Source organism: Elephas maximus, chromosome 9 (genome assembly GCF_024166365.1).
Source record: "Elephas maximus indicus isolate mEleMax1 chromosome 9, mEleMax1 primary haplotype, whole genome shotgun sequence".
Classification (NCBI taxonomy): domain Eukaryota; kingdom Metazoa; phylum Chordata; class Mammalia; order Proboscidea; family Elephantidae; genus Elephas; species Elephas maximus.
This window is the reverse complement of record NC_064827.1, coordinates 44,871,418-44,898,999: the sequence shown is the minus strand read 5'-3', so window position 1 is coordinate 44,898,999 and position 27,582 is coordinate 44,871,418. Positions and strand designations below refer to the sequence as shown.

General features: G+C 40.1%; 1 protein-coding gene across 1 annotated transcript in view; it reads right to left on the bottom strand.

The window, feature by feature from the left end:
* RECK (reversion inducing cysteine rich protein with kazal motifs) overlaps positions 1-11,380 on the bottom strand; it is an 87,379-nt gene extending 75,999 nt beyond the window's left edge. The window contains exons 1-2 of the mRNA XM_049896683.1: positions 11,215-11,380; positions 4,776-4,834 (exon numbers count right to left, since the gene is read on the bottom strand). Coding sequence (XP_049752640.1) covers positions 4,776-4,834; positions 11,215-11,314 — 159 coding nt within the window. The 5' untranslated portion in view covers positions 11,315-11,380. The remainder of the gene's footprint in view (positions 1-4,775; positions 4,835-11,214) is intronic.
* Positions 11,381-27,582: the final 16,202 nt, after the last annotated feature.

Genomic DNA, 27,582 nt, shown 5'->3' with positions numbered 1-27,582 from the left:
CCACCAGGGCTGCATCGGACAGTACAGGTATAGAATATTTTCATCATTGGACAAAGTTCTATTGCACAGCTCTGCTCTAGATCTAACTACCAAGTACCAAGTACCAGGAAATACAGAGAAGAGAGGAACATGTGAAATGATACCACAGGATGCAAATAGCAAAAGTCAGACTATGGGAAACTCTGCAGGATAAATGACCAGATTTCTTCGTCAAACAAATTGCAAGGAATAATCTACAGATGAATCTTAAAAGACATATAGAACCAACATGTATACTTTCAGCTAATAAGGTAGACTTGAACATAAACAGTCACTTTTCTCACTAAACAACTGGTAATCACAAAAAGAAGAATGAATCCTTACCCAGAACATATACTATGATTATACAAACTATCTCAGAGCAAAAACTTTAATAACCAAACATATACACCATATAAGGCAAGGATAATCAGAGCACAGAGCTTACACCCTGAATCTTGAGAGGTCTTTACCCAGGTGCATCCACTCCCTCTGTTATAACTCATTTCCCTTTGTCTTCGAACAAGCAAAAGCCTTTTAATTTAATTAAAAAAAAAAAAAACTTCATTTCCACATTGACTTACTGAGTTCTCCAAATAATACCTTATTTTTTCCTTTCATTGATTGCATCCACTTCTTCATCAACCAACCTGCAAGCATTTACTGACCAGCTACCATGAGCAAGGGACATGAGACATGGGTACAACAAAGATGAACAGGATACAATTCCTACATTCAAAGAATTTATAAAATGGCTGGGAAGATAAGATAGAAAAACTGAATACCTTTTTGTAAGTCTGAAATATTACATAATAAATTAGAATTTTCATTTTATAAAAAAGTAAAAAATTCCCTGCAATATTATTTTTAAGCCCACCACTCCAGTCAATCTAGAAGTATTTATTGAGAGCATTCTAAGCGTCAGGCCCTGTTCTAGGTACGGGGGAATTCAGCATAAACGAACCAGACAAAAGTCCTTGCTCCAGAATATCTACACTGACAGTCTTTTTTTAAACTAAGGGCCTTTTCTCACATCTCAAACTCCTTGACTTTTCTTTGGCATCTGACACTGCTGACAGTCTTATTGTAAACTAATTATCCTTATTTTGTTGACTATTATAAAACACCTGCCCTGACTTCTTAACTAAGCTCCAAATCCAAACATTTTCATTCCATATCTCCAACTGTCTTTACCCAGTGGTTTTCACTGATAATTCAACAACTATAGAAGGAAGTTCACCTTCCCTTCAAACCAAATCCTTTTCCCAAGGTGCTATTCAAAACCTAAATGCCACAAGGACTCCACCCTTTTTGCATTCTCTATTGGTGGTAAAAGAAATCACTTCTCACTCCTGGTATTCCTTCCATTTGAAGTGAGCTCTATTAGTTTTAATAGCCCTGGCGTCTCTCCATACCCTTCACTCACTCCTCCCATGATTGAGAAGACAGACTTATCTGACTGTTGTCTGGTAGGAGAAACTGAACATATGTAACCCAGGCCTTTTCATGAATTAAGTCTAATTCTGTGGTTTAGTGTGTGCTTGGAGATAAAAGCCACATTCCACAGCTGCGTAACAGTAATAAAAGTACTATTTTCTATCCCATCTGCCTTATTCCTTTGTCTTATTTTTCATTTAGTTAGCAACTTGGTCAGGGAAAATTTTTCTTCAGTGGGGTAACTATTGTTGTGTTTTATGTGGTGTCAAGTCCGTTCTGACTCATAGTGACCCTATAGGACAGAGCAGAACTGCCTCATAGGGTTTCCAAGGAGCGGCTGGCGGATTTGAACTGCCGAACTTTTGTTTAGCAGCCCAGCTCTCAACTACTGCACCATCTATAGTACTCAACTAATTACTGATAACCATAGCTATTATATATTTTGAGGAAACGCTGGTGGTGTAGTGGTTAAGAGCTAAGGCTGCTGACCAAAAGGCTGGCAGTTCAAATCTACTGGGCACTTCTCAGAAACCCTGTGGGGCAGTTCTACTTTGTCCTATGAGTCGCTATGAGTAGGAATCGACTCAATGGCAATGGGTTTGGTTTTTGGTTATTATACACTGAATTCCTTTAGTGCTTGAGGTACATTTATATACATCACATACATTTTCTCATTTAATCCTCAATATTCTGTATTATTATCTCCCCTTTTCAGAGGAGAAAACTAAGGCTCAGGGAGGTTAAAACAACTTATCCTAGGTCACAGAGTTATTACGCGGTAGGGAAAGAAATTGTCCCAGGCCACGTCTGACTCTGAAGTTCTTGCTCTTTCCATTATGCCACACTATTTCTAGTTCTATAGATTCTTCCCCACAGTATCCCTCATAGCCTTTTCTAAGATCATAACCTTAATCTGAGTGTTCATCACCTCAGAAATAAACCTGTATATAATATCAGCCTCTGATTTCATTTTCCTACCTCAAGCCCTCTGTGTTATACATGGCCACCATACTAATCTTAAGACACCGTTATCACTCACTCCCTCACTCAAAAACCTCCCCACGGCTCGAGAGAAAGTCCAAATCACTTTCCATGTCACTTAAGGCTTGGACACAATCCTGTTGCTCCTTTCCCACTCCCTACCCATGTTACTCTGTGCCAGCTACAGAGTTCATATTTTTTCTTAAAGTTTCATGCTTATTCTCAACTCTAAGCCTTCATTCAGTTTCTTCTTCCCAGATGACATATCTTCCTACTCACTTTAAACGTTAAACTTTAAAAGTTAGGTGAAGTACCATTGCCTCACAAGACCTTCTCTGACTGTTCCAGTCCATGTATACTCCTCTGAAACTCCTACAGTTCCTATTATCCACGGCATTCTATTCTCAACTTGGCGTTTAGGATATATTGCCTGAGAGTTACCTAACTGTTTTATCCATGCAGGTCTTCTCTCTCACCAATAAGATTTTAAGCTCCCACAAGGCAGCAAGTACTCTATACTTCATTGCTATCTTCAATGCCTTATTAGTACTGCTTATAAAAGAAAACCCACTGACCAAATCCACTGCTGTCAAGTCGATTCCAACTCATAGCAACCCTCTAGGACAGAGCAGAACTGCCCCACAGAGATTCCAAGGCTTCACTATTTACAGATGCAGATTGCCACATTTTTCTTCCACAGAGCAGGTGGTGGGTTTGAGCTGCCGACCTTTCGGTTAGCAGTTGAGTGCTTAACCACCACACCATTAGGGTGTGCAAGAAGAGGTCAGTAAATCCTTGTTTAATACCCAAGTTTGGGGCCTTCTCTAGAGTGATCAGTGGTACAAAACTTGTTTTCATTTAAGCATTGCTAAATAGTTTAACATCTGCTTGACTGATGCAATATTGCTAAGTACAGAATTTCTAACCATGAAGAAACAAAGGGAAAAGGTCAGGAAAGTAGTGGTTCCGAAAGTAGCAGAGCTACTTTCAAAGCTTCCTTACAGTGGCACCATCAAGGGGCCATTTTTGCTTTACTTTATTGTTCCTGCAATAAATTTGCACACAACTTACTGTGCAATAAACCATTGCTGTTGAGTAGACTCCAACTCATAGAGACCCTATAGGACAGAGTAGAAATACCCCATAGAGTTTCCAAGGAAAGGCTGATGGATTCAGACTGCCAACCTTTTGGTTAGCAGCCGAGCTCTCAATCACTGCACCACCAGGGCTCCAAATAGTGACTGCAGATTGCAACATGTCACTGAATTCTCTAGCAGCTATTCAGATAGATAAACTGAGTCACTATCATACCTTATAATCAAAGAGTGTCTTGCAAAATCTTTCTAAGTCCAAAGTATTACTTGAGAGAAGTCACAACTCTAGTTAGGTAGCTCTCTCAGTTTTAGGAAGTGAAAAAATCTAAGTTATCACTTGAAAACTCCTCCAAAAGATGACTGACATCATCACTTCTCAAGCTTTAGGGATAGAACTACAACCTATATGACGAAAGAAAGGTAAGTCTTTGTGAACAGGCATTTTCTCAGTGGAACTTGCCTAGCAAAGCTCAACCAGAATAATTCAAACCTACAGAAAAATTTCAAAAACACTATAACACCCACATACTCTCTGCCTAGATGCAGTCATTATTAACATTTTGTAACGTTGCTTTAACCCTCTTTATACATATATATACAACATTATTATTATGATTATTTTGATGAACCATTTTAGAAATGACACTTATCATGATCATTTATTCCTAATGTATGAGCATGTATCTCCTGAGACCAAGGATACCATAATACCTAATCACAAGATAAAAATCAAATTCAGGATCACAGTATTGATATAGTACTATCAGTAAATATAAGCCCATATTCAAATTTTACCAATTTATTCCAATAATGTCCTTTATTATTGTTGTTGTTAGGTACCGTCAAGTCGGTTCCAACACACGGCATTTTTTTTTTTTTTAATTCCACGATTCAGCCCAGGATCACACATTGCATTTAGCTGTCATATCTTTTGTCTCTTTAATCTGGAACAGTTTCTCGGCATTTCTTCGAAGAGTAGAGGCTGTTGTTTTGAGGATTATCCCTCAATTGGGTTTGTTTCCTCATGATTCCAGTTATGCCTTTTTGGCAGGAATCCTACATAACTGACACTGCACTCCTTCTCAGTGTATCCTGTCAGCAGACACATATCAATTTGTCCCATTATTGGTGATGTGAACTCTGATCACTTGGTTAAGGTCAGGTCCAACAGATTTCTCTGAAAACAACAGTACTTTATAAACAATGACACAAATAACAGCCTCTGTAGCTATTATGCAAGCTTACCTGTTCGCATACATCACGGCACATTTGGTTATCCTTTGAGTGATTACAGCACAACACACCTAGGGAGAAAAAAATAAACACCTGTTGTCCCACTGTTAAGTAAACAAGGTGACTCACTTACTTCAGGTGGTTAGACAAATTGTTCATTTAACCAAAAAAAAAAAACCAAACCAAACCCAGTACCGTCAAGTCGATTCCAACTCATAGCGACCCTATATGACAGAGTAGAACTGCCCCACAGTTTCCAAGGAGCAGCTGGCGGATTTGAACTGCCAATCCTTCAGTTAGCAGCTGTAGCACTTAACCACTATGCCACCAGGGTTTCCTTGTTCATTTAACAGACCAATTATTAGTCGTTTTAACTCACCAAACCTTTACTGTTCTAAGGAACACTTTCATGAGATATTAACATTTATGCCTCAACAGAAAATGTTTCATGTTCTAATAAATTGGGAAATGAAGGATTAAACAAAGTTAAACAGATTTCTTCACTGCAAGACTTCTCAAAACCTTTAATACATTAATGCACACTGAGCTTTCTAAATAGAGACCTAGTAGACAGATTTCTCAGAGCTGAAAACACTTTCTTCATGTCACTTATTAACATTTTAGAATGCCAGTTTGAGAAAGATCAAATTAGAGAAAAGCAAAAAGGGTGCCAAGCAGCATTACCAGCTGAGAGGAACTCACAAATTGCCTACAGAGACAATCTGCAGGGGCATATAACTGTTCTAGTGGTGTGGCAGGCTGGCAAAAAGATCGATCGGGCCTGTGTGGGAGGTGTCTTGGGCTGACAAATCAAAAGAGACAAGGAAGTGAAAGTTACTACATTTCAGGCAGCTAGATATCAATTTCAGTATACAAATGAGATAAAAGCAGAGCATTTTTTAATTGAGGTAGGATTGGAATTGGGGAGAAATGAATGAATAAACAAATGAATAAAAGAAGAAATCCTCTTTATATCTTACCAACAGGGCTTCTAAGTTTGAAGCTGGAAACACCTCTGCATACAACAATGACAGGGTCTATGATACGATCGGCATATTAGTACAGTTTGGTTTCTAAAAGACTATTGCAGGGCTGGTTTTCTAACACTATTCCTATGGAAAAGGTGTCTTGAAGTCATAAGCATTTGACTTACAAAATTCTGTAGACCATTTATAAAAATCTCACTAAGTTTCAGAAGGAAAAGTTTCCTGGAGTTACTTTCTAAGAATTTCTAATTTGGGGGGAGGGCTTAATCACTCATGAGGCTTTCTCATAACTCCCATCACCCCTGTAATGTCACACCATGCTACCTCATTAAAATGGGAAGGGCAGGCAGGAAAAGGCTCTCATGTGTGATTCTGATGTGCTCTTTTGAAGTACTCTAGAAGTCGGCACTTTCTGCTATCCACTGACGCGAAGGTCACACGAGGGCAAAGTACCCAGCTGATCATAAGCGAAGATAACTCAGGATAACATATGGTCCCAATAAACACAGGCTTAGAAAAAAGTAAACAATCAGGCAGACAGGAGTCTGATTTGGGCCTAGGGATTTTTGAAAAACAGTTTCTTGGAGCGAAGGTCTGTTTAGAACTGAAACACAAAACATCTTATAATTAAAACTCCAATAATTATGGTTTTATTAAAAATATAAATTTAAAAGCCTTTTTTTCCTATTTAATGTAAGGCATATTTATTGCAAAGTGACCCCCAGAGTTAAAATTTTAAGAGTTTCTTTTTTTCTATTAAAAAGGTACCAAAAGTTTGGAAAAGAAAAATGAAAATGATCTATAATCCCATCACCCTGCCACAAGCTCTATTGACATTATGGTGTATTTCCTTCTAGTACTTCCAAAAACTTTTTCTGATATTTCTGACAAAATGGGATTAAAGAGGACAGCCGGAAGTCTCCTGGTAACAAGCCCTCCTGCCCTCCCCGCAAACAAGCATTCCTCTGTAATAGTACATTTCCCTTCATCCTCCTCCCTTGAGAGGCCTGCCACCTGTGAACAGGTTAGGGGACCTCTGCTCCACCGCATTTTCCACATCCTATTCTTAACCTCAGCCCTTATTATATTAGCACACATTTTTCTTTCTTTGAAACAACAAACACTTACTAGAATCTTTAACACTCTCCATACATCAATTCATATGCCTTCATTAAGGATTAGGAGGGGGAGGGAAAGAGGATTCAAGTGCAATTAATGTGGTAATTAAAGGTCTTTATCTTTTTTAGAGCAATTAAAATGGATTAATTGGGTCATTTAACTATTACAGTGCACAAATGGTCTATTTTCCAAGGCCTAACGTTTTCTACGCCAATAAATTCTAGAAATGTCTGGTTTTTATAATTTGATTTGAATGTTCTTCAACAAAAATAATTTAAAACTCTCTATTCTCATGAAATGAAATTGAACAGATAAAAGTAAAACAGTTCAAAATAAAATTTGATATTGAGAAGATAAAAAGCAGAGGCGTTATGCTCATTAAAGACACAAGGAAGAGTGTCATGTCTTACACTGTCATTCTGAGAGTCTGTGATCATAAAATCAATAAAAACCAAAAAACTGATTATTAAAGGCTATGTGTGCCAGGTTTAGGAAGGTATTTGTGTAGCCTTGAAATATCCAAGCAGAATTATCCAATAATTAAAAACATCAAGGTTTGGCTGCTGGTTTTGGCCACGTGTGTACTAAAGATAGTCAAGTAAGCAGGAAGCACATGTTCCAGCCACATGCAGAGAAATGCAACTTCTAAGACCAACTAGCATTTTAAAAAACTAATACACACCCTAATCTAAAAATAAGAAATATTCGCAGAATTATAGGATTTTAAAGATTATAGGGATTTTGCCACAGAAGCTTCCAAAAAGCTATAATTCAATTTGGTTTTAATGAAAAGCCATTCTTGTTTTCTTTTCTAAAGAAAATAAAGATTTGTTTTAGTTAACCTACCTAAAGAATTACTAAAACAAAATACGTACATACAAAAAAAAGTTAAATCTCACCTGACTGATACTGGAAAAATTCCATTCTAAAAAGATATGTTAATAAAAAAAATCTGGCCTTATCTTGTTTTTATTACCAATGTGAAATCTTATTTTTAAATCAAACTTAATCAAAACATCTTAAAGTGACTGTCATTTTCCATATGTAAAGAATCACTCCCCCTCTCACTCATGCAATTCCTTGTGTTCTCATCTGGTTTGGTTTCTTCATATTTATCACTATCAGAAAACACTGTATTTGTCTATTGTCTATCTCCCTTCCACTAGAACGTAAGCTTATTCAGAGCAGCAATCCTGAAACTAGAACAGTAAGCACTCAATATGCATTTTCTGAATAAACAAATTTTTTTACTTTGCTGTTTTGCTTTTTAAAAAAGCACATTCATAGTACATCATTCATAGTACATAAAAAGGAGTCACTGGGTGATATAAACAGTTAAGTGCATGTCTACTAGCTGAAAGGTTGGCTGTTCGAAGCTATCCATTGAGAGGCTCCTCGGAGGACGGGCCTGGCGATCTGCTTCCAAAAGGTCATAGCCTTGAAAATCTTATGGAGTAGTTCTACTCTGCACACATGGGGACACCACAAGTCAGAACTGACTCGATGGCAATTAACAACAACATTAATACATTAAAAATCCCGTCCTTGATATTTTCCCACTTTCTCCTAGAAGTGGCATAGAGAAAAATATGATTAATGAAGGACTGCCTAAATCTATGGATGCAGGACAGAATTTGGAGCAGCATAGCAGAATAAACTGTCATATCTGGTCTATCACCAAAACTAGCTCTTCTAATAACATGGGCCAAGACACTTCTTTGGGAAGAGAATCTGCTTCTCATTACTTTTCTCCAGATAGACCTTTGCTTCTTCCAACTTAAAATTCATTACATTTTTAGGATTCTGGGCTATTACATAATTCCTTAAATGTCAACTTCTTGAAACCTAGCCATTAATGTTACATCTTTCCCTCTTTTGTACTGTTAAATTAGAAACAGAGCTACTATCAGGTGCCAGGATACACAGATCCTGAGAATGCAGGATTCGGTTCAAACCTATCCTCCAAAAAGAACACTAGAAGGTATGTGCGTGCACGTGTGAGAGAGTGGCAGAGAGGCCAGAAAGTATACTGGAATAGGAAGTGTGGCATTACTCCAACGTTTGTGGCCAAACTGCACAAAAGGTAATCACTGAGCAAATCCTATCATTCATTCCCCTACATCCATCCCCAGGTATGAGAATGAAAATTCCTAAATCAAAGCAGATAAGACTTGTAAAGTCTTATGGTATACAGGGGTCAGTGACCTGAAAAGCCTTATACCAGAGGAGACAGGAGTATCCAACACTGGGGGTGAAAAGAGGGGTTAGAAGATTGAGCAGGAATTTAAGCCAGGCCTTCACTGAAATACAATTTAATACTGTGTTCTCAATTTTTGTTTGGGACTGAAAAACATTTTCCGCACTTTCTACAAATTCACAGTGGAACCCTTTGTCTATTATATTGCTCAAATGATATATGCTTCCTAGAATTTAATTTAGTTCAAGGAACAAGACTCACTTTTAGGTCAAACTTGGAATTCTTCTTTTTATCAAACTATATATTGTCACAGACTTTTAGAGTTTGAAGGGCCTTTAGAAATCACCTAGCTCAGCATTTTCCACAGCGTGCTTTCGGTATTATGGGGGAAAAAAAAAAAGTTCTATGGGCAAGCAGGTTTCCTTTTTAAAACAATTTTATTGAGATATAATTTACAGACCATGGAATTCACCCTTTTAAAGTGTGCAATTCAGTGGTTTTTAGCATATTTAAAGAGTTGTGCAACCATCAATCGTATCTAATTTTAGAATATTTTTCATCATTCCCAAAAGAAACCCTATCTACATTAGCATCCATTCCCCCAGCAAAGAAGTTTCTTTACACTAAGAATTCTTGGGCCCTTTTTGGTGAACCTAATGTGTTCTGTGAGTTTCTAAGAGGGGGATAGGGGATACAATGTGAACTGTTTCCCAAACTTATTTAATAGCGAACATTCAAGTGTTTACTATGTGCTATTCTAAATGTTTTATTCTAAATGTTATACATGTACGACCTCAGTTAATGCTCACATTTAACTCCCTGAGAAGGTACTAGGATTATCCACATCTTATAAATGTGAACATCAAAGCATCAGAGATTATGGCTAAGTAACTTATTCAAGTGTTCTTAATACTCTACTACTCCTCAGAGTCTACCGAGTGTGGGATAACAACGGACAACTAGCATTCTATGGACCAAGACTTTGGAAGTGCTCTAGTCCAATTTCTTTAACAGTGAGAAAAATGGGGCTCAGAAAGGTCAGTTGATCTAACCATTACTCTCACTCCCTTTTTTGGTTTCTGGGCTAACTTTAGAACACAATTACAGTTATCTACCTTATCTCAGGTTCCTTACCCAATTCTCTCCCTTCCTTAAATATTTTGCTTTCTTTTAATCTTTAACATGGAAATAAGCCTTGTGGGGGCTGACTTTGCTCTTTTTAAGTGTCTCCTCCTGTAAGCAACGCACTTCCCTTCGGCAAGTACAAATCCCATCCATCTTTTAACACCTACTGCAGCAGGGGGATCAGTCAATTTTCCTCCCACCCTAGGTGGGTGTCATCTCTCTCCCTTTGTGCATCCGGCCCTTCATCTCCCCTGGACACTTCTGTCTTGAATTCGTCCTGTGGTATCTCACTTCCTAGCCAGAGAGCTCCTGGTGGGCAGGAGCTGGCACCAACTTCTAAAGCCCAGCATCTGGGAAACAATCAATAAGCACTGACGAGAGTTAATTTCTTATCTACCCTTAGTTTAATTTCTCTAGAGCAAAAACAAAACTCTCTTCAAGCCTGCCAATTTGTCCCCCGCCTGGGCCCACAACTCTCTCTCACACAGTACCCAGAGTGAAAGGCAGCAGAATCGGGTTTAGAACACTTGGGCCCATTCTCTCCTGAGACTCGAACCAGGCGGGTTGTGGGGCCCATCAATGCTCACCGCCACCGAGGCCGGCCCTTCGGAACCGAGAGAGGGTCACGCAACAAATAACAAGAACAGGGCAGAGCGGTCGTAAGGCGGCTGCACATCGGAAACCCGGTCCAATCCTCGCAACGACCCTGGGCGACGGCATTTCGTCCCTCTCTGACAGGCGCCGGGCCCGCCGGAGAGGTAAGAGCTGGGCTGGGGGCCCGGGTCTGGTGTGGCTGCGAAAGGCCTCCAGCTAGGGTCGCCGGGGCCAGTTCGGAGGATCTCGGGGGCGGGGAGAGCGAGGGTGGAGAGGGGGCTTCCTCCGTCGCGTCCTACCCTCTCCTCCCGACTGCGGGGACCTCCGGACCCTGGGTCACCGGATGTGGGCCGGGCCGGGTCTGGTGGTCGTCCGCACCCCCGCCCCCTGCCCCGCGCCATCTTGGAGCGCCTCGCCGGCGGGTACTCACCTACGCTGCCCGGGGCCAGGCCCCCTGCCACCTCCGCGACCCCCGTCACGGCCAGGAGAACGAGCAGCGTGCCTCGCAGCGAGGCCCGGACGGTCGCCATGTCCGGGCCGGGCGGGTCGGGAGCCGCGGGATGCTCGGACCCAGCCGGGCAGCAGCTGCTCGCGCGAGGCTCCGCCCCATTGCCCTGGGCCTTTGATGATTGGCTGAGGTGCGCTCAAGCCCCGCCCCCCAGCCGCACAGAGTTTCTAAAAACTCTAGCGGGCGGGAACTTGCCCTGGACCCCGGCTCTTTGTTAAGGCCCAGCTGTGTGTCGGATTCTGCAGCAAACCCTCGCGGTCAGCGTTCTCCAATAGGGGAATGGGAAGATACCAGAGCTGGAAGGGCCTCAGAACTCCTCCCCCACCGTCCGAGGTTTACGGATAGGCACACTGAGGCCCAGAAAGGAGACTGACTTGCCCGGGACCTGCGAGTTCTCCTGAGAACTAGGGCTTAAACCCGTTGCTGTCGAGTCCATTCCGACTCATAGCGATCCTATAGGACAGAGTAGAACTGCCTCACAGGGTTTCCATGGAGCGCCTGGTGGATTCCAACTGCCTACCTTTTGGTTAGCAGCCAAACGCTTAACCACTGTGCCACCGGGTTTTCCATCTAGGGCTTAGGCCAAGACTAAATCAAAGGGACCTCTCTGTTCACGTACCCTCAATGATGCTCTTAGTTTTCTTTCTACCGAGATGCTGCCTCACAGCTACCGAAAGTAGACGTATCACGACCAGAGAACTCGCATCCCCCAAGCTGAAGATCTCTGCTTTAGACATGACCCTCTGACAAGGGCCTGAAGCACGAATTCACCACCAAAGCTCTTTTGCACCTGTAGCCTCAGTGTGTCTTTGAAATACTATTAAGTACCTATTCCCTTGGGAAAAGATGGGAGGAGGGAGGTTTGTGTATCCAGATGTGGAGAACCTTGAGTGTCAGACTAAGGAGTTTAGACTGTGTTCAAGAGACAGTTTGGAGGTGAGTCCTCACCCCATCCCCTTACCCTCTCAGCTCCCTGCCCCCCACCCCCACAGCTACTGTGGAGTATGTTTGAGAGTTTGAGAGGGTCCATTGGCTATCAAAGCTAATATTCTCTCCCTGTTTCTGAATTAAACCCTTTTCCTTTTCCCCCTTAAAAGAAAAGTAACCACAGCAAACATTCTAATTCTTTAATATCACTAAATACCCAGCCAGTATTCACATTTTTCTGATTGTTTCATAACTTCTTTTTACGGTTTGTTCGGATCAAGTTCCAAACAAAGTCTATATATGGAAATTGATTTATATATCTCCTAAACCAGAAAAAACAAAACAAGCCTGTTGCCCTTGAGTCAATTCCCACTCATAATGACCCTATAGAACAGAGCATAACTGCCCCATACCAAGCTTGTTACCACCGAGTTGATTCGGAACTGCACCATAAAACAAAAACCCAGCGCCATCCTCAAAAAAAAATAAATAAATAATCCTCATAGACCTCTTTAAATCCATGCTCTTTCTAAGTTTACAACAGGAAAACATGAATAGGTTACAATGGTCTTTCTAAAACACTATTCTAACAACTTGCCTGTTTCAAACTCTCTTAAGAGAGGGCATTTCTTACAGAAAAGAGTGATGCACACTTATTTAATTAACATGGTGTTCTTAGCAAATGCACCCAACCACCTTCCTAATTTCATCTCCACACACTCCTTCACCTATTCTTTCAGAACCTCTTACCTTGTTATCCCACACCTTTTAGTTGCTCTCACCTCTCTGTCACCATGTGTGTCTTCTCAGCCCAGAACCCCCCCTCCCCCAACTTCTTATGGTAATCAGGCTCAGCTGAGGAGACTAAGGTGGTTGCTCTGGGCCCAACTGTGCCCTGGAAAGACCTAAGCAGAAAGTGGGCTCTGGATGAGGTGACCAATTCATCCTGGTTTGCCTGAGACTTTCGTGGTTTTAAAACTGAAAGTCCCCTGTCCCAGGAGTTCCTTCAGTCCCAAGCAAAACAGAACAGTTGATCACCCTAGCTCTGTGTACTCCCAAGGTAATTCAGTAGGTTAACTGACTGCTATAAGCTATGGAAATGGGTCCTTATACCACTGGGTCCCTAAAGCAAAGGCCATCCATCCACCCACTTAGAAATCACTGACTCTGAAGAAGAGGCTGAAGAAAGAGGAAAAGGATATAGGACTACTGACCAGGTGCAGTTCAAATAAGAGGGGTGGTTGGGCCCACACCTGTTGAGCCACAGAGGTGACACCTTATACACAAAGAGAATGATTGAATACTTGGAGATTTCTTAGTTATGTAGTCAGAAATGACTTTATTTCCAGGTAACTCTTATGAGATATGGGAGCAAACTTGCACTGTAAAAGTAAGCAACGTAGTCATGCTAATGAGGCTGAGGGGCCCTGTAAGGGAAGAGTGAGTATTTCTACTACTGAGATGTATAATTGGGATAGACATATTAGAAGAGTGGCTGAAATGAGTTGTGGTAATGAGACATGCTAAGAGGGAGCCCCTTCAGATCTTCCTGCCCTGAAAGATTGCTGACCAATCACTGTATCCTGGGAGAAGTCAGGAAATAGGGCCCTTCTTGGCCAAATATTCTCTGGGCCACTAAATGTCTGTGAGGTGAACCCATAAGGCAGATGGAAACTGGAGACTCTATTGTCTGTTGCCCAATGAGGCAACTGGTCTGACACAGGCCTCAGGCATGGTTAGTAGGCTTCAACAAATACCACATCATCCATTGTGGAATCGACTTGCTGTTCAGTGATGAAACCAAAAGCTTGTTTTCAGTTTCCCTCCATTCAGTCCACCAGGAACAGCTTTCCCATGGGACAGAGAGCAGTAACTTAATGTAGTGGAAAGAGCATGAACTTTAGACACATCTGATTCCAAATTGCACTTTACCACTAAATAGCTATATAACTTTGTGCAGTCATTTAACTTCTCTACGTTTCAGATTTCTCCTGTCTCAAATGGAACTGATAGTACTTATATCTTGGACTTCTTGAGAAGATTGAAGAAGATACTGTACTTAAAATGTCTAACACAATGCTTGGCAGGTGATAAATGTTTGCCAGAACATGGATTGAATTGTGTCCCCCCAAAATATCTGTCAACTTGGCTAGATCATGATTCCCTTGTCTACCATTTTATCTTCTGATGTGATTTCCCTATATGTTGTAAATCCTACCACTGTGATATAATGGGATGGATTGGTGGCAGTTGTACTGGTGAGGCCTACAGGTTTGAGTGGTGTCTTGGGCCAATCACTTCTGAGATGTGGGAGAGAGAGGAGAGCGGAGAGACATGGGAGCCTCATACCACCAAGAAAGCAGCACCAGGAGCAGAGCACACCCATTGGATTTGAGGTTCCTGCACTGAGATGCTCCGAGACCAAGGGAAGACTGAAGACAAGGACCTTCCTCTAGAGCCAACAGAGAGAGAAAGCCTTCCTCTGGAGCTGGCACCCAGAATTCAGACTTCTATCCTACTGGACTGTGAGAGAATAAATTTCTCTTTGTTAAAGCCATCCACTTGTAGGTACTTCTGTTATAGCGGCACTAGATGACTAAGACAGATGGGGACTACCTTCAACTTGGGCCACAGAATTGGCTGGCTAGATCTGCTTCCTACTTTCCCCACCCCACAGGAGAGAAGAGTCAAAAAGTCTAGAGTTGCATTGTCCATTACGGTAGCAACTAGCCACATGTTGCTCTTAAAAGCTTGAAATGTAGTTAGTCTACATTTGAGACATTGAGATATGCTAAAACCAGATTTTAACCCTTTTTAATGTAAAAATTGTGAGATATTAAAGTTAATTTCACCTGTTTCTTTAAAAATTTTAATGTCGCTACTAGAAAACTTAAAATTATGTTTGTGTGTCACATCTGTGGCTTGCATTATATTTCTATTCTACAGTGTTGGTGTAATCTTTCATTCTAAAGAAAGATTAGTGCTTAGAGTTCCGTATTGCACTTCCAAAATGTTACTGACCAAGGATTTTGTCCTGAGTGAAAAAAAAAACAAAAAACTTTTTGTATTCTTTTTTTTTGCTGATCTCCAACTTTATTTTTTTTATTGTGCTTTAAGTGGAAGTTTACAATTCACATGTTTCTCATACAAAAACTTATACACACATTGTTATGTGATCCTAGTTCTCTCCCTATAATGTGGTAGCACACTCCTCCTCTCTACCCTATATTTCCTGTGTCCATTCAACCAACTCCTGTCCCCCTCTGCCTTCTCATCTAGCCTCCGGACAGGAGCTATCCACATAGTTTCATGTGTCTACTTGAGCTAAGAAGCACACTCCTCACCAGTATCACTTTATGTCTTATAGTCCAGTCTAATCTTTGTCTGAAGAGTTGGTTTCGGGGATGGTTTTAGTTTTGGGCTAACAGTCCGAGGGCCATGCCTCCTGGGGTCCCTCCAATCTCAGTCAGACCATTAAGTCTGGTCTTTTTAATAGAATTTGAGTTCTGCACTCCAATTTTCTCCAGCTCCATCAGGGACTCTCTGTTGTGTTCCCTGTTAGGGAGGTCATTTGTGGTAGCCGGGTACCATCTAGTTCTTCTGGTCTCAGGCTGTTGGAGTCTCTGGTTTATGTGGCCCTTTCTGTCTCCTGGGCTTGTATTTTGCTTGTGTCTTTGGTATTCTTCATTCTCCTTTGCTCCAGGTATGTTGGGACCAATTGATGCATCTTAAATAGCCGCTTGCCAGCTTTTAAGACCCCGGATGCCATTCACCAAAGTGGAATGCAGAACATTTTCTTAATAAACGTTGTTACGCCAATTGATCTAAATGTCCCCTGAAACTATGGTCCCCAGGCCCCTGCTCCTGCTATTCTGTCCCTTGAAGTGTTTGGTTGTATTCAGGAAACTTCTTAGCTTTTGGTTTAGTCCAGTCGTGCTGACTTCCCCTGTATTGTGTGTTGTTCTTCCCTTCACCTAAAATAATTCTTGTCTACTATCTAGTTAGTGAATACCTGTCTCCCTCCCTCCCCACCCTTGTAACCATCAAAGAATGTTTTCTTCTATGTTAAACCTTTTTGTGAGTTCTTATAATAGTGGTCTCATACAATATTTGTCCTTTTGCGACTGACTTCACTCAGCATAATGCCTTCCAGGTTCATCCATGCTATGAGATGTTTCACAGATTCATCATTGGTCTTATCATTGCATAGCATTCCATTGTGTGAATATACCATAATTTATTTATCCATTCACCTGTCGATGGGCACCTAGGTTGTTTCCATCTTTTTGCTATTGTAAACAGTGCTGCAGTGAACATGGGTGTGCATATTTCTATTTGTGTGAGGGCTCTTATTTCTCTAGGATATATTCCAAGGAGTGGAATTGCTGGATTGTATGGTAGTTCTATTTTTAGCTTTTTAAGGAAGCACCAAATTGATTTCCAGATAAATTTCCACCAGCAGTATATAAGTGTTCCAGTCTCTCCACAACCTCTCCAACATTTATTACTTTGTTTTTTCAGATTAACGCTAGCCTTGTTGGGGTGAGATGGTATCATATTGTAGTTTTGATTTGCATTTCTCTCATGGCTCAGGATCGTGAGCATTTCCTCATGTATCTATTAGCTGCCTGAATGTTTTCTTTGGTGAAGTGCCTGTTCATATCCTTTGCCCGTTTTTTAATTGGATTATTTGTCTTTTTGTTGTTGAGATGTTGCAGTATCTTGTGAATTTTAGAGATTGACACTGATCAGATTTGTCATAGCCAAATTTTTTTTCCCAGTCCCAGTAATCTTTTTAGTCTTTTGGTGAAGTCTTTTGATGAGCATAAGTGTTTGATTTTTAGGAGCTCCCAGTTATCTAGTTTCTCTTCAGGTGTTTGTGCATTGTCAGTAAAGTTTTGTATACTGTTTATGCCATGTATTAGGGCTCCTAGCATTGTCCCTATCTTTTCCTCCATGATCTTTATCGTTTTAGATTTTAAATTTAGGTCTTTGATCCATTTTGAGTTAATTTTTTGTGCATGGTGTGAGGTATGGGCCTTGTTTCATTTTTTTGCAGATGGATATCCAGTTATGCCAGCACTGTTTGTTAAGGAGACTGTCTTTTCCCCAATTAATGGACTTTGGGCCTTTGTCAAATATCAGCTGCTCATAAGTGGATGAATTTAAGTCTGGATTCTCAATTCTGTTCCATTGGTCTATGTATCTATCTGTTGCTGTACCAGTACCAGGCTGTCTTGACTACCATGGCAGTATACCCATTGCCGTCGAGTCAGTTCCAACCCATAGCGACCCTATTGGACGGAGTAGAACTGCCCCACAGAGTTTCCAAGGACAGCCTGGTGGATTTGAACTGCTGACCTTTTGATTAGCAGCCGTAGCACTTAACCACTACACCACCAGGGTTTCCACCATGGCAGTGTAATAGGTTCTAAAATCAGGTAGTGTGAGGCCTCACACCTTGTTCTTCTTCAGTAATGCTTTACTTATCCCGGCCTCTTCCCTTTCCATATGAAATTAGTGATTTGCTTCTCCATCTCATCAAAAAACGCCATTGAAATTTGGATCGGGATTGCATTGTACCCATAGATTACTTTGGGTAGAATAGACATTTTCACAATGTTGAGTCTTCCTATCCATGTGAAGGTACGTTACCCGATTTATGTAAGCCTCTTTTGGTTTCTTGCAGTAGTGTTTTGTACTTTTCTTTGCATAGGTCTTTTACATCTCTGGTTAGATTTATTCCTAATTATTTTATCTTCTTGTGGGCTATTGTAAATGGTATTGATTTGGTCATTTCCTTTTCAACATTCTCTTTGTTGGTGCAGAAGAAATAAAACTGATTTGTGTATGTTTATCTTGAATCCTGATACTTTGCTGAACTCTTCTATTAGTTCCAGTAGTTTTCTTGTGGGTTCTTTAGGGTTTTCTGTGTATAAAATCATGTCATCTGTAAATAGAGATACGTTTAATTCTTCCTCACCAATTTGGATGCCCTTTATTTCTTTTTCTAGCCTTATTGGTCTGGCTAGGACCTCCCGCACAGTGTTGAATAAAAGTGGTGATAAAGGGCATCCTTGTCTGGTTCCCGATCTCAAGGGGAATGCTTTCAGACTCTCTCCATTTAGGATGATGTTGGCTGTAAGCTTTGCGTAAATGCCCTTTATTATGTTGAGGAATGTCCCTTCTATTCCTATTTTGCTGAGAGTTTTTATCATGAATGGGTGTTGGACCTTGTCAATTGCCTTTTCTGTGTCAACTGATAAGATTGGTTCTTATCTTTTGTTTTATTTTTGTTTTTCTAATGTTGAACCATGCTTGCATACCTGGTATGAATCCCACTTGATTATGATGAATTATTTTTTTTGATATGTTGTTGAATTCTATTGGCTAGAATTTTATTGAGGATTTTTGCATCTATGTTCATGAGGGATATAAAGTAAAAGAGAAATTTTTTTTCTTTACATAGGTCTGTAATTTTCTTTTTTTGTGGTGTCTTTACCTGGTTTTGGGATCAGGGTTATCCTGGCTTCATAGCATGAGTTTGGGAGTATTCCATCCTTTTCTATGCTCTGAAATACCTTTAGTGGTTTTAACTCATCTGAAAGTTTGGTAGTACTCTCCAGTGACACCGTCCAGGCCAGAGCTTCTTTTTTTGGGGGGTGGGGGCAGTTTTTAAATTACTTTTTCAATCTCTTCTTTTGTTATAGGTTTGTTTAGTTGTTCTACCTTTGTGTTAGTTTAGGTAGGTAGTGTGTTTCTAGAAATTTGTCCATTTCCTCTAGGTTTTCAAATTTGTTAAAGTACAGTTTTTCATGGTATTCTCTTATGATTCTTTTAATTTCATTTGGGTCTTTTGTGATATCACCCATCCCTTTTCTTATTTGGGTTATTTGCTTCCTCTCCTGTTCTTCTTTTGTCCGTTTGGCCAATGGTTTATTGATTTTGTTAATCTTTTCACAGAACCAGCTTTTGGTCTTGTTAGCTCTTTCAATTGTTTTTCTACTCTCTACTTAATTTAATTCTGCTCTAATTTTTATTACTTGCTTTCTTCTGGTGCCCGAGGGCTTCTTTTGCTGCTGTCTTTCTATTTGTTCTAGTTGTAGGGCTAATGTTTTGATTTTGGCCCTTTCTTCTTTTTTGGATGTGTGTATTTATTGCTATAAATTGACCTCTGAGCATTGCTTTTGCTTCATCCTAAAGGTTCTGGTAGGATGTGTTTTCACTCTCATTTGTTTCTATGAATTTTTTTATTCCATTTTTAATTTCTTCTATGACCCAGTAGTTTTTGAGCAAAGTGTTGTTTGGTTTCCATGTGCTTGATTTTTTTTTTCCTTCCTTTTACTCTTATTGATTTCTACTACTATGGCTTTATGGTCAGAAATGATGCTTTGTAATATTTCAATGCTTTGGATTCTGTTAAGGCTTGCATTATGGTCTAATATGTGGTCTGTTCTGGAGAATGTTCCACGGGCACTGGAAAAGAAAGTATACTTGGCTGCTGTTGGGTGGAGTGTTCTGTATATATCTGTGAGGTCAAGTTGGTTGATTGTGGCATTTAGATCTTCTGTGTCTTTACTGAGCTTCTTTCTGGATGTTCTGTCCTATACCGAAAGTGGTGTGTTCAAGTCTCCTACTATTATTGTGGAGCTGTGTATCTCTCTTGTCAATGTGGTTAGAGGTTGTTTTATGTATTTTGGAGCCCTGTTATTGGGTGTGTAAATATTTATTATGGTTATATCCTCCTGGTGTATTTACCCTCTGATCATTCATTATACCATGTCCCTCTTTATCCTTTGTGGTAGATTTTACTTTAAAGTCTGTTTTGTCAGAAGTAAATATTGCCACTTCTGCTGTTTTTTGATTGTTGTTTGCTTAATATATTTTTTCCACCCTTTGAGTTTTAATTTGTTTGTGTCTTTAAGTCTAAGGTATGTCTCTTGTAGGCAGCGTATAGATGGATCAGGTTTTTTTAATCCATTCTGCCACTCTCTGTCTCTTTGTTAGTGCATTTTGTCCATTTACTTTCATTGTAATTATAAATAGGTATGAGTTTAGTGCTGTCATTTTGATGTCTTTTGTGTGTGTGTGTGTGTGTTGTTGACAGTTTCTTTGTTCCACTTAATTTTCTGTGCCGAGTCTTTTTCTTTATGTATTTTCTTTTCATCTTTTTCATTGTTGTTGATTTTCTGTTTGTTGAGTCTTATGTTTTTCTTTTTTTTTTGATGTGTAGGATTGTTAGTTTCCTTTGTGGTTACCTTAATATTTACCCCTGCTTTTCTGTTTTTAAACCAATCTTTTATTTCTTTATATCATCTTGACTTCCTCTCCCTGCGAAAGATCTAAGACTGCATTTTTTAGTCCCTCTTTTTTGTTTTAATGTTGTCATCTTTTAGATAATGATGTCTGTTTCCCTATTTTGAGAATTTTAACTTTGATTTATTTTTGTGGTTTCCCTATCTGTATTGATAATCTGGTTGCTCTGTCCTGTGTTCTGGTCTTGGGTTGTGATCTGATGTTATTGATTTTCTAACCAGAGCACTCCCGTTAGTATTGCTTGTAATTTTGGTTTACCCAGTGCCGTTGAGAGTTTTTGCAAACTCCCTAAATTTATGTTTATCTGGAAATGTCCTAATTTCACCATCATATTTGAGAGACATTTTTACTGGATATATAATTCTTGGCTGGCAATTTTTTTTCCTTCAAGGTTTTATATATGTCATCCCATTGCCTTCTTGGCTGCATGGTTTCTGCAGAGTAGTCCAAGCTTAGTCTTATTGACTCTCTTTTGTAGGTGACTTTTCATTTGTTCCCTAGCCGCTCTTAAAATTCTCTATCTTTTGTTTTGGCTAGTTTGATTATAATATGTCTTGGTGACTTTCTTTTGGGATCTACCTTGTGTGGGGTTCAACGAGCATCTTGGATAGATATCTTCTCATCTTTCATGATATCAGGGAAGTTTTCTGTCAACAAATCTTCAACAAATTTCTCTGTATTTTCTGTTATCCCCCCTGTTCTCGTACTCCAATCACTCGTAGGTTATTTCTCTCAATAGAGTCCCACATGATTCTTAGGGTTTCTTCACTTTTTAAAATTCTTTTATCTGATTTTTCCTCAAATATGTTGGTGTCAATTGCTTTATCTTCAGCCTCACTAATTCTGACTTCCGTTGCCTCAGTTCTGCTCCTGCGACTTTCTACTGAGTTGTCTAATTCTGAAGTTTTATTGTTAATCTTCTGGATTTCTGTTTGCTGCCTCTCTACATATTTTTGAAGCCTATTAAACTTCTTATCATACTCTTCTCTAATCTTCTTAATTTCCTCTATTGCTTTGTCTGTGTGCTACTTGGCTTGTTCTTCGTTTTGCCTGATCTCCTTCCTGATCTCTTAAAGAGTTCTATACCCTAATTTTTTATATTCTACCTCTGGTAATTCAGGAAGTTATCTTCATCTGGAAGTTTTCTTGATTCATTTTTTTGGGAGCTTGCTGAAGCCATCATAGTCTGCCTTCTTATGTAATTTGATGTTGACTGTCATTTCTCAGCCATCAATAAGTTATTGTATTTATTTTATTTTTGCTTACTGTGTCCTAGCTTATTGGTTTGTTTTGTTCTGATACGCCCAAATAGGCTGCTTGAGTAAGCTAGTTTGCTTATTGGCACCGTTGAAGCTCTAATGTCCTGTCACCAGGTAGTTAGAGATGTTACTAGGTATGTGAGCCCAGGAGTCCACTTACTTTTCTTGTATGGATTCAGGTCAGGTGTCCATGTAATTGGTCACCAAGTGTGTGGTGCAGGCTGTCACCTACAGTGCTAGACAAGCAGGGGGTGACTGGCATAGGCACAGGTTTCTGGCTGTAGTAGAGGGTCATGCCCTGAGCAAGGCAGGGGCCTGACAACCTGCCCCTGAGTGTCTGTGATGAAAGCACGTCCCTATTCCCTAGAGAGCTTAGGTAGGTGGGTTTTGCAGCCAAACTGCAGGCATCCTATGCTGTTGGCTATAAGGACTGTGAGGCATCATTTATTCTTGGACTCCTGTCACAGGTGGCTAGGTGGCATGGGTGGAGCCACCAGTCCTCAGGCTCCTGATGTGGGTAGGTGAGGACCTCCTTAATAGGCAGAGTGGTGTCAAATGTCACAAACATGCCTCTCCACCATGTAGCTGAAACAGTTGATGTTAGACTTCAGGTATATACCCTGTTGTACCATGCTAATGAGGCTCTACACTTTTGAAATGGGCCCACACAGGTCTGCAGGGATGAAAGGCATTCAAAGTTCATGGACCCCTTATGCCTGTGCCTAGGCAAAGGAGCTGTTTTTGCTCTGAGTTCCTGGCTTAGGGGAGCCAGTGGTCTATTTTTCCCTGTTTGTTAATTTGTTCCCTCTCCAAGGCTAGGAGAATGGTTCAGAGTGTGTGACAGGTCCTACTTCTGGCCCAGGCAATGTGGCAATCTCTGAAGCTGGCTCAGACCAGTGCAGAGTGGGAAGGGGGCAAGTAAATGGGAGAGAGGTTTTTCCCAAAGGGGTGTTTTTTGATCTGCGATGTAACTTAGACGCACATACTTATCTTTTGTCAATTGAGCACCACTTTTCACTGATTCTGGAGGCGTGAGTAGACTGTCCGCCACTCAGTCTCTCCTGATGTGGAAAACGCATCCTGAATGTCACTGGCTTGTCTTACCACTGGCTCCAGCCGATCCCAGCCTGCAGCATGCCAGTTCCTGCTGGATCAGGTCTGGCAACTCCTTGCTGCTTCTGAACTGTCTCTCCCTCCCCATGCTGCTCAGTCCAATTCCTCAACTTTGCCTTTGATGTTCAGGGCTCTTAGATTGTCATATATAATCAATTCACTTGTTTCTTCAGGTCTTTGTTTTAAGTGGGACCACAGGAAGTGTCTGACTACTCCGCCATCTTGGCCCTGCCTCCCTTTTTGTATTCTTAGGTAAGCAAAACTCATCAAATATTTTTATTAGTGTTTGTATGATATATTCCCCTCATTCTTTTACTTTTAGCCTATCCGTATATTTATATTTTGTTATGAATTTTAACAGGATTTGTACCTGAAGAATAAACCTCTGTGCAGGGTGAGCTTGCTTGTGATTTTTAAAAATAGGCATTAGAAATTATAGCAGAGATGGTGGCTTTAAGATAAAAAGATTTAGAGGTATCAGAACCTAGGCTTTTCATGTCAAAACTATGCCCTGAAAGGCTGAGGGAATAAAATATTTGTATAAACAAAAGACTTGGAAGAATACTGTCATCAGTCAGATGCAGCTGCTTTACCCTCACCAGTCTCCAGATGATTTGACTGACCAAGATGGAGGATAAGAGGAGTCACTGGAGAAGAAGAAGGACTTCCTGGTGAGGGGTGGAGTTAGATGGGATAAAGAACTCCCAGATAGGCTTAAGAATATGAGATAAGAGGGGACCTGAGCCCTTCCAGAGTTCATAAAACCCCTGTCCTCAGCGTGATGAGTGTAGAGTAGAAATGGCTGCAAATAAGTCATGTTCCTTGCTTCCCACCTAGTGCCACAGAAAAGCAGCTAAATGTTTTCTATTTTTTTTAAGAGGGTTATAGTAGCAGCTGAGAGGGAGCTGAGAGCCTGAAGATGCCTCAAGATTAGGACAAGGTGACATATATTTACATGGACTGTGCAACTGGATACCAGATGAGAATGCAGGTGCCAACAGGGATTAATGATGACAACGGAGGATCAGACGTCCTGCATTCTTCCCCAGTCCCAACTGGTGGTGTTGGTGGTACATATTCCTCTCAAAACTAGGCACAGGAGTTAGAGAGAGACCCCAACTAAACTAAGATACCACTGAACTGATTTAGATTAAGTTTTAGTCATTCAGCAAGAAGGGGGATATGGCAGAGACAACCAGCTGTCCATTATAGATTTGTATACCTCTTTTAGAAGTTGTTGCTTGGAAGCAACTGCCCAGCCAGAGACAGCATTTTCCAGATTCTAGTGTGTCATGTTCGCTGTTCAATTAATGACTGGGAATATGGCATTGGTGAACAAAGGGTCCCTGTGCCTTGGAGCAGAATCAGCATTTCTGACATCCACATTGGTCCCTGAAGTGAGATCTCTGAGGAGAAAGGAAAGCTCTACTCCAAGGCATTCAACATCAACATATTATGACATTAAGCATTGTGAACCTTGACCTGTAATTCTGGTACAATATTCTGCCAGTCTCCAACCAGCCCTCCAAAGGCAAGAGACTATGAGAACGAAATTGTCCCCATTCTCTATTCTCTTTGTCTGTTTATTTAAGCAATTTTCAAACTAAAAAATATATATATATTATTTTTAGCAGTGGAATTATTTTTTCAATAAAATCTTACAGAGTCCTGCTATAAAAAAAACAGAAAAAAAAAACACTGTTTCATTGCTACTAATTTATTTCATAAGTTCAAGTCTATAACGATTACTTGGTTCAAAGACAATGAACGAGAATGGTGAGATTTTGATGAACATACAAATTTGAAATCAGGAGTTATGAGTAACAGTTGCAGTCATACCATTTTCAGCTTTCAATTTAGTTTCTATATTTTGTTTTGGTTACCGACCGTTAAGAAAATCCTGATTCATACAGAGGAGTCATTTGCAAAGTGTCACGTTTTTTGAAAAGATTGTTCTTTTATTAAATTAAGGGGGTACCTTGAAAAAAAGTACAGAATTTTTTGTTTCAACATCAGGTCACTAATAAGATTTAATAGCTGCTCAAATTCCTTATCATAAATATAAGGTAAGAGAAGTAGCATCTAAAATTTATAGTTAATGTGGTACTTTTTATCATGTGATATCATTACCATGTAGCCAGTTACATGTTCATTTGTTGAGGTGCAATTGTCTGTAGCACCATAATGAGGACAAGCACTGAGAAGATGACTTTGAGTCTCGCCTGGCACTTAATTGAGAACAGTGCACATAGATACTCCTTTGTACGGTTTTACATGAGCGGATATGCATAGGCTTGGATTAAAGAAAATATCCATGCAGAGCTACACTTTTCCTAATCAAGGACACATTTAAAGAAGATCAATAAATGCACAGAGATGTCAGGAAAAGATTTATTCCAAGGTCTGTACAAAAGTGAGTCAATTCGGCAGCACCACGGTAACGTGGTGGTAGCCACTAAAGTGTGAAAAACTGAAACAAGTTTGTGGATGTCTATTGAATCATTAGAGCCCTGGTGGCACAGTGGTTAAGAGCTGAGGCTGCTAAACAAAAAGTGGGCAATTTGAATCCACCAGCTGCTCCTTGGAAAGCCCTATGGGACATATTGAATTATGGTGTTTGGCAAGGAATATTGAATATGCCATGAACTGCCAGAAAAATGAACAAATGTGTCTTCGAAGAAGTACAATCAGAATGCTCCTTAGAAGTGAGGATGGTGAGATCTCACATGCTTTGGACATGTTATAAGGAGGGACCAGTCCCTGGAGAAGAACATCATGCTTAGTAAAGGGTTAACAAAAAGGGTAAGACCCTCAATGAGATGGATTTACACAGTGGCTGCAACAATGGGCTCAAACAGCAACAGTTGTGAAGATGGCACAGGACCAGGCAGTGTTTTGTTCTGTTGTGCATAGGGTCACTATGAGTCAGAACTAACTGGACAGCACCTAATAACAACAGTAACAACAGTCTTCTACTTCATATTAAAAGTTATTTAGAATGTATTTTTAAAAAGAAACTCAGATCAAATCCTAACAAACATCTATTTGGGAGAAGTTTGATTCTTATTTGATCAGACTGTATAAGGGTTCTGTAAAATGTGCATTTGAACACGTGTATTTTAACTCTGATACCCTCTTTCTCTTTCAAAATAATTAATCACACTCTCTTCCACAGCTGGAATAAATATGTCATTCTGTTTTAGCTTTTTGTAATCACGATGGTGTTTTATGTTTAACTTATCCATCTGAGGTTTTTTGCAGCATATGGTGTGATGTATGGATCAAAGGCAAATCTTCATTTGATTGAATATTGTTGCTGTCTCACCATTTATTAAAAAGTGATTCCTGCTTTATGCAACTAATTTTTATCTGACATATATGTATTAAATTTTTATAGTGTGTGGATTCATTTTCTGACATCTCTTATATCTTTGATTTTACAAACTTTTGAAAACCAATGATATACAGTTCAGTAGTAGTTACTTCATAATAAGTCCAAATCTGGTAAGAAGAATCTAACATTATTACCCTCAAAAGATCCTTGCATTGTTCAATTATTCTTCACTAGCAATTTATGAAGATTAATAGAGCCTTTGGTTTTTTGGGGGGGGGATTTAAAACATTAAATAACTATTGTTAAGGCCAGTTTTGTTATTGGCTCTACCTCAGGCATACTGGAATTGGAATCTTTGGGATTTGATAAAATGATGGATTCGATTTCCGTGAATGGATTATGTTATATGACAAAACAAAAAAACCAAACCCAGTGCCGTTTAGTCAATTCCGACTCATAGCGACCCTATAGGACAGAGAAGAACTGCCCCATAGAGTTTCCAAGGAGTGCCTGGCGGATTCAAACTGCTGCTGACCCTTTGGTTAGCAGCTGTAGCACTTAACCACTATGCCACCAAGGTTTCCATGTTATATGACACAGCCTTAAAATAGGTTATCTGGGTGGGCCTGAACTAATCACATGAATGCTTTAAAAGCAGAGAGTTTTCTCTGACTGGTGGCAGAAGAGGAAGACAGAGATTCAAAGCACTAGAAAGATTGTGCGCACTGATGCTGACTTGAGGGAGCCATGTGGCAAAGAAATGAAAACCTTAGGCAAGGACCTAAATTTTACCAACAATGTGAGTGATCTTGGAAGTGCATTTTCCCCCAGGGTCTCCAGAGAAGCACTCAGTCCAGAAGACACATTGGTTGAATTCAACCGTTTGATACCCTAAGCAAAGAACCCAGCCATGCATGCTGGACGTCTGCCCTGTATAACTGTGAGTTAATAAATGAGTGTTGGTTTAAGCTGCTAAGTTGTTAGCAGCAACAGAAAACCAATACCACAACTTTGGAGGCAATGCTCAACCAATGGGGGAAGGGAGTTGGCAATAAATGCTTCAGCCTTAAAGAAGTGCGGGTAGAAGGGGAAGTATTGAGTAACTTTAGCTTTAGCACTTCAACAATTTGGGTTAATGGAATTTGTAAGGATGGTAGAAATGACTCTCTTTTCTTAAAGAATGGGAATAATAGGCTTGGATAAGCCAACTGTTAACTCCGGGTATGCAATGAAAGCCAGAAAGCCTCTATGGAAGTTTTAAAAGAAATTCTCATCTCCTTCATCCATAGGGCAGATTGGGCTAAAAAGCAAATCTAGAATTTAATTGTAAAAATAGCAGAG